This window comes from Hyperolius riggenbachi, chromosome 12 (genome assembly GCF_040937935.1).
Source record: "Hyperolius riggenbachi isolate aHypRig1 chromosome 12, aHypRig1.pri, whole genome shotgun sequence".
Lineage (NCBI taxonomy): Eukaryota > Metazoa > Chordata > Amphibia > Anura > Hyperoliidae > Hyperolius > Hyperolius riggenbachi.
The window spans coordinates 175,051,003-175,057,514 of record NC_090657.1 but is presented as its reverse complement, the minus strand read 5'-3'; the positions used below and the strand labels follow the sequence as shown (position 1 = coordinate 175,057,514).

The window sequence follows — 6,512 nt, the reverse complement described above, 5'->3', positions numbered from 1 at the left end:
TAAAGTGTACCAGATACGTATTATATTTCTTCCCATCTCTGGTACACTTTAAGGCCCGATTGAAAATTGGCCGCAAGTTGGGGGTCCGCAGCAATTTTTCCCGATTGACGGATGCATCGCATTGACCACATGCTAAGCATAATAAGTTCCAACCCCCCACAAAACTAAAAACAAAGAACTTTGAGGTCCCCCCCCCCCCCCCCCCCAAAAAAAAAAAAATGAAAATCCTAAACTAAGCCAGCTGTACTGAATCCTGTATTCTTTGTAAACATTCCATGAAAACCGCTAAACTCATATTTTTTTTTATTGTTAAACTGCATTATGTACAATAAATTTCCTGAAATTATCTACATTATAGCTTCTTCTGAACCCCCTGCAAACCAGATGAAACTTGCAATCAGGCTGCCAGTCAGAGTAGACGGACCAGCAGGAGTGGGCGTCGCCATTCTTCTGTCCACGCTTAATGAAGGTTCCCAGATCCAGAGCTGCCAATCTCGTGTTTCAAGTATTATAGTAGAGTGTGCAAAACGATTCGGCCTGAATTCACAATGGGTTAATTTGACAATTTGGGGGTTGGTTGGCTAAAGTTGTGTACACACTGAGGGTGTAACAATATGGGGGAGCAGACCACACAACAGCAGGGGGGGACAGAGCTATCCATTCCCTTGGAGCCGGTCTGGTGGTGACACTATGGGGGTAGTACCACATGCAGCCACAATTAAACTTTTTAACCTCTCTCCCTCAGAGGACCCCCACTCCAGCACAGGCATTGTTGTGGGCACACTTTATGGGTGGGGGGAGTCATGGCGGCCACTCCTAGCATGAAGATTAACTTTCTGCCCCCTCCCCACCACCAAAACCCCCCGCCACAGGGGGAGGGGGAAAGATGGTTGAATATAGATGGTCCCATAAAAGTTTTTTTCGGGAGGGGGTGCATGACTTTATAGTATGACAGTGGAGGAGGGTCACAGGCTGCTGAGGTAGTACAATCCCAGCCGAAGGCGGAGCTATGGCACATGGAATTGTTGGCCCCAAAAAAAGATGCCACACGTATCGGGGTAAGCAGCCATATAGTGTGCAAAGACCAAGAATTCTTAGCTCTAAAACTGATTAAAAAAATAAAATAAAAAAATACAGGGAAGCAGTGCCCATTAGAATGGCCTGCTTGAAAAGAAGTCCTTTCTTATTTCAGGGGAGGATGTTTAAGCCTTCACTTTGTCCAGTCAAGGTCACTTTCCTTTGGATCCCAGCTCTGGAGAGAGGTCATTTGTTGATGGTCTGGAGTTTAGCAAATAAGCCTCTTGGCTTTGGTGGTGGTTTGGGAGCTGTGGTGGGCTTAGAGGGGACCTCTGAGCATTCATAGTTGGACAAGTTGTCCATGGTGAACTTCAGTTCGTTGAACGTTGGCCTCTTCTGTGGGTCTTCGCTCCAGCACTCCAACATGATGTTGTATACCTTTTCCGAGCATTTCCGTGGCGCCGACATCCGGTGCCCCACCTTGAGGTACTGCAGCAGTTCAGAGTTGGGGATTGCTGCAAAAAAAAAAAAAGGTACACTGCTCAGACAAAAAGTGTCCAAGATCGTTCAGATCAAAAGAACAGCATTAACTAATCCAACTTACAATTGTACCTATGAAAATCTACCACGCTAGTCAAACGCGCTTATTAATACCATCTTTCAAGCTTGATTGGGACTACCACCCAGGGCATAACTAGAATTTATGGGGCCCCCTGGGTCGATAAGCCCCTCAACCAGGGCCGGGCCGAGGCATAGGCTGGAGAGGCTTCAGCCTCAGGGCACAGTGTAGGAGGGGGCGCACAATTCATTCAGCTGTCATTCCTAATTGTGTTTGAAGCAGAAAGAAATAAGAAAAGGGGATACAAAGCAGTGACTGCAAGCCAGATAACTAGATATTAAGGTGTTGGGGAGGTTGTGGGCCCTGTAACGCCTCTTAGTCTAATAGCAATCAGTGTGTGATGGCTGGGGTGGCAGGGATGGAGGGGCGCACTTTGGTGTCTCAGCCTCGGGTGCTGGAGGACCTTGTCCCGCCTCTGCCCTCAACCCCTCCCCCACAAGTGCAGCCAGCTAGCCAATAAACAAAAAATATATCCTCCCTTCACAAAGAGTATCTTCTGCTACCACCTCCTGCCATGAGTAGCACAGGGAAGGAGTAGTGAAATACCTGCCTCAAACACTGGCCGCCTCCATGCATCTGCTGCCATCCTCTGGCTCCTGATCATGTGACTTGCATTGGTCATGTGATCGGGAGCCAGCAAATGGCAGCAGAGTGTGTGTGGCTGTGAAGCATGGAAGAGACCCGCAAACTTGGAGCAGGTAAGTATTACTTAGTTACCTGCACTACTCTGCATGTGGGTCAGTAAGGAGAAGCCCGGCCCTCAAAGCCCCCGGGCCCCTGCTCCTCCCTATAACACCAAATGTAAGTCACCTGCTCCCTAGTCACACCTGAGACCTTGTAACCCTAACAAGTCACATGGCCCCGTGAAGGGAGACTGTCTAACTGGTCAGAATTGTGACATGCCTCACTTAGGGGTGTACTCAGGCTTGCTCATCACAAGTAAATTATGAGTAACCGTGGTGGTTACTTGTGATTCAAATGAGTTGTAATTGCTGCAGCTGAGTTGCTGTATGCGGCGGGGTTAATTACCCATAATGCCGCCGTCCGTCCTGCGTTTCAAAGGGCTTGCAAGTGACCTATTAGTCATGTTGCAAGCCTCGCTATGGTGCACTTGCGCCATAGCGAGGCTTGAAACGCGACTAATAGGTCACTTGCAAGCCCTTTGCAATGCAGGGCGTACAGTGGCATTATGGGTAATTAACCCCACCACATACAGCCGCTTAGCTGCGGCAATCACAACTCATTTGAATCACGAGTAACCACCGTGATTACTTGGGATTTACTTGTGATGAGCAAGCCTGGGTGTACTCACTCTTGTTGCCAGCAGTTTAGAGATTAATGGCTGTCAGTGGTGCTCATCATTGCCATGATCACGGGTTATTTTTCCCAAATCTGACATCGTGATTAAATCTCCGTGATCGTACTGCGATCACGGGTTTCAATCACGGATTCGGACAGTGTTAAGCGGATTCTACCCGTGATCACAGCCATGATCATGCCGCCGAATCCGTGACTGGGGGAAGTTACGTCACTGGCCAGTCAGAGGCCCCCAGCATAGCCCTAGCAACTAATCATAAGAGGGGAGGCTCTGCCCTCCCCTCCTTTATATAAAGCGTCGGCCATTATAAAGCTCCATCCTTGCTAGACTTGTGGCACTGAGCAGCGGTGTAGCAATCACTATAGCAACCATAGCGTTGCTATAGGGCCCGTGGCAGCCCTACATGACAGGGGGCCCGCCGCCCTCAGCTGAGAGAGGACTTTTTTTTTAAAATTATGCCGGCGCGCCGGCCCGGGCCTCCACCCCCCTCCCTCACCTCGGGGGCCCCCCTCCTCCTATTATGAGCGGCGCGGGAGAGCGGCATATACAGCAGGCTCCGTCGGGAGGTCCAGCAGGCTCAGACGCTAGAGGTCCAGCTGCCACCGGGCTATGGTGTCTCCTCTGTATGCTGCTCGCAATAAACCAGGAAGCAGTGCGAGCAGCATACAGTGGAGACAGCGTAGCCTGGGGGCAGCTGGACCTCTAGCGTCTGATTACCCTGCAGGAGCCTGCTGTATATGCCGCTCTCCTGCGCCGCTCATAATAGGAGGGGGGCCCCGAGGTGAAGCAGGGAGGATAGGAGTTGGGCCCCTACCCCACTAAACTACCCGTCTACCTACCCTCCCACCCGGCTACCTAACTGCCCTCCAGGCTGAGGCTACCTAACTGCCTACCCTCCCACCCGGCTACCTAACTGCCTACCCGGCTACCTAACACGTACATCAAAAAAGGGCGTCGGGAAAAAAGGGCGCGTGGTGTAAACGATAAGCAGTATTATCGTTTATAAAAATATTGTGTAGAATTTTGTTTACAAATAGTGTTTTAATAATTTATAAATCATTAAATAATGTGTATGAGATCGGCAATTCTTAAAACGTTAATCTTCCCTGTTTCTAAACTAAAACTTATATTTACGTTTGTTAAAAACCCTCCCTGTACCTATCCCTAACTCCTAGACCCCCTGTTGGTGCCTAAACCTAAGACCCCCCTGTTGGTGCCTAAACCTAAGACCCCCCTGTTGGTGCCTAAACCTAAGACCCCCCTGTTGGTGCCTAAACCTAAGACCCCCCTGTTGGTGCCTAAACCTAAGACCCCCTATGGATAATAATGTTTTACAAACATTAATAAACAAGCAGCCAGACAGCAGCATCACTCAGACCGCTATCAGCGGGCGACCAGATAGAGCAGGCGTAGGACCTAGCGGACACCGCTGATATGCGGAAGTGACATCACTTCCGCATATATTTGTGCCCTGCGTCCGCTCTAGCTGGTCGGGTCGCCCGCTGATGTTGAGGTCTGACATGGCGAGGTAGGTGGGGGTGGGGAGCGCGCCTGTCACTCACTACCTAATGGGGGTCCGTCCCTGTCACTCACTCCATAACGGGGGTCCGTCCCTGTCACACACTACCTAACGGGGGTCCGTCCCTGTCACTCACTACCTAACGGGGGTCCGTCCCTGTCACTCACTACCTAACGGGGGTTCGTCCCTGTCACTCACTACCTAAATAGGGGTCCCTGCTGTCACTCACTACTTAACTGGGGGTCCCTGCTGTCACTCATTATCTAAATGGGGGTCCCTGATGACACTATCTAACTGGGGGTCCCTGCTGTCACTCACTATCTAAACGGGGGTCCCTGCTGTCACTCACTACCTAAATGGGGGTCCCTGCTGTCACTCACTATCTAACTGGGGGTCCCTGCTGTCACTCACTATCTAACTGGGGGTCCCTGCTGTCACTCACTATCTAACTGGGGGTCCCTGCTGTCACTCACTACTTAACTGGGGGTCTCTGCTGTCACTCACTAACTGGGGGTCCCTGCTGTCACTATCTAAATGGGGGTCCCTGCTGTCACTCACTACCAAAATGGGGGCCCCTGCTGTCACTCACTACCAAAATGGGGGTCCCTGTTGTCACTCACTACTTAACTGGGGGTCCCTGCTGTCACTCACTATCTAAATGGGGGTCCCTGGCTGTCACTATTTAACTGGGGGTCCCTGCTGTCACTCACTATTTAAACGGGGGTCCCCGCTGTCACTCACTATTTAATCACTTAAGGACCAGCCGATCCGATCTGTGCTGCGTGGGCTCTCCAGCCCACAGCACAGATCACTTTGAAGCCAGGGTGACCAGACTTCCCCCCCCCCCCCCCCTCCCCCCTCCGTGAACTGACATGGAAAGGCCGCTTCCATGGTAACCCACTTAAGACCTGCTGATGCCTATGGGCGTTAGCTGGTCGTTAAGTGGTTAACTGGGGGTCCCTGCTGTCACTCACTACTTAACTGGGGGTCCCTGCTGTCACTACCTAATGGGGGTCCCTGCTGTCACTCACTATCTAACTGGGGGTCCCTGCTGTCACTCACTATCTAACTCGGGGTCCCTGCTGTCACTCACTATCTAACTGGGGGTCCCTGTTGTCACTCACTATCTAACTGGAGGTCCCTGCTGTCACGCACTACTTAACGGGGGTCCCTGCTGTCACTCACTATCTAACTGGGGGTCCCTGCTGTCACTCACTATCTAACTGGGGGTCCCTGCTGTCACTCACTATCTAACTGGGGGTCCCTGTTACTCACTACCTAACTGGGGGGCTCCTGTCCCTACCTGAACTGGGGGGACTCCTGGCCCATAATTTTTTTTTTTTTTGCTATGGGGCCCAGTCATTTCTAGCGCATCTAGAGCATCTCCAGGCCATATTGAGCCTTTTTGTTAAAAAAAAAAAAAAAAACTAATTTGATTGCTCTCTAATTGTATTTGATGCTTGTGCTTCGCTAGGCAGCCAGTGATTTGGTCAGTGTAGTCCTGACAGACAGTGTACTGACTACTGAGTGCTGTGCTGTGCAGCTTAGTGCAGGGCTGCAGGCAGGTGTTAACTGATTTTAGTGCTCTATTACTGTATTTGATACTTGTATATTTAGCTAGCCAGCCAGTGATTAACTTAAGTTAGTTGTAGTCACTCAGAGTCAGAGTAGTTGGTGTCAGTGACATTGTACTGTGCCAGCATGCAGTTACTTTGCTGTGCGCAGTGCAGGAAGGCGTTCACTGATTTTTAGTGCTCTATTACTGTATTGAGTATTTGCGCCGTCTGCACATTCTTTTTTCTTTTTTCTGTCTGTTTAAAAAAAAAACAATAAAGTTAGCCACTACCAGCAGCTATGTGTCTGCCAATGCTCGCCGCTTCGCCGGGACAGTTCATGTCGCCATCTACCACTGAACATCGCAAGGGAGTTGCAGGGGGCCCTTGTGTGCAGACTGCAGGATGCAGGAAGCATTCCCCCAGTCTTCCACCCCTGCTTTTGCTGTTCTGCCAACCCAGCAACAGGTGCCTGCAGCCAACAGC

General features: G+C 50.6%; 1 protein-coding gene across 1 annotated transcript in view; it reads right to left on the bottom strand.

Moving 5' to 3' along the window:
* Positions 1-286: 286 nt before the first annotated feature.
* LOC137542259 (protein-tyrosine kinase 6-like) overlaps positions 287-6,512 on the bottom strand; it is a 70,497-nt gene continuing 64,271 nt past the window's right edge. The window contains exon 8 of the mRNA XM_068264038.1: positions 287-1,532. Within this exon, the coding sequence (XP_068120139.1) occupies positions 1,264-1,532 (269 nt within the window). The 3' untranslated portion in view covers positions 287-1,263. The remainder of the gene's footprint in view (positions 1,533-6,512) is intronic.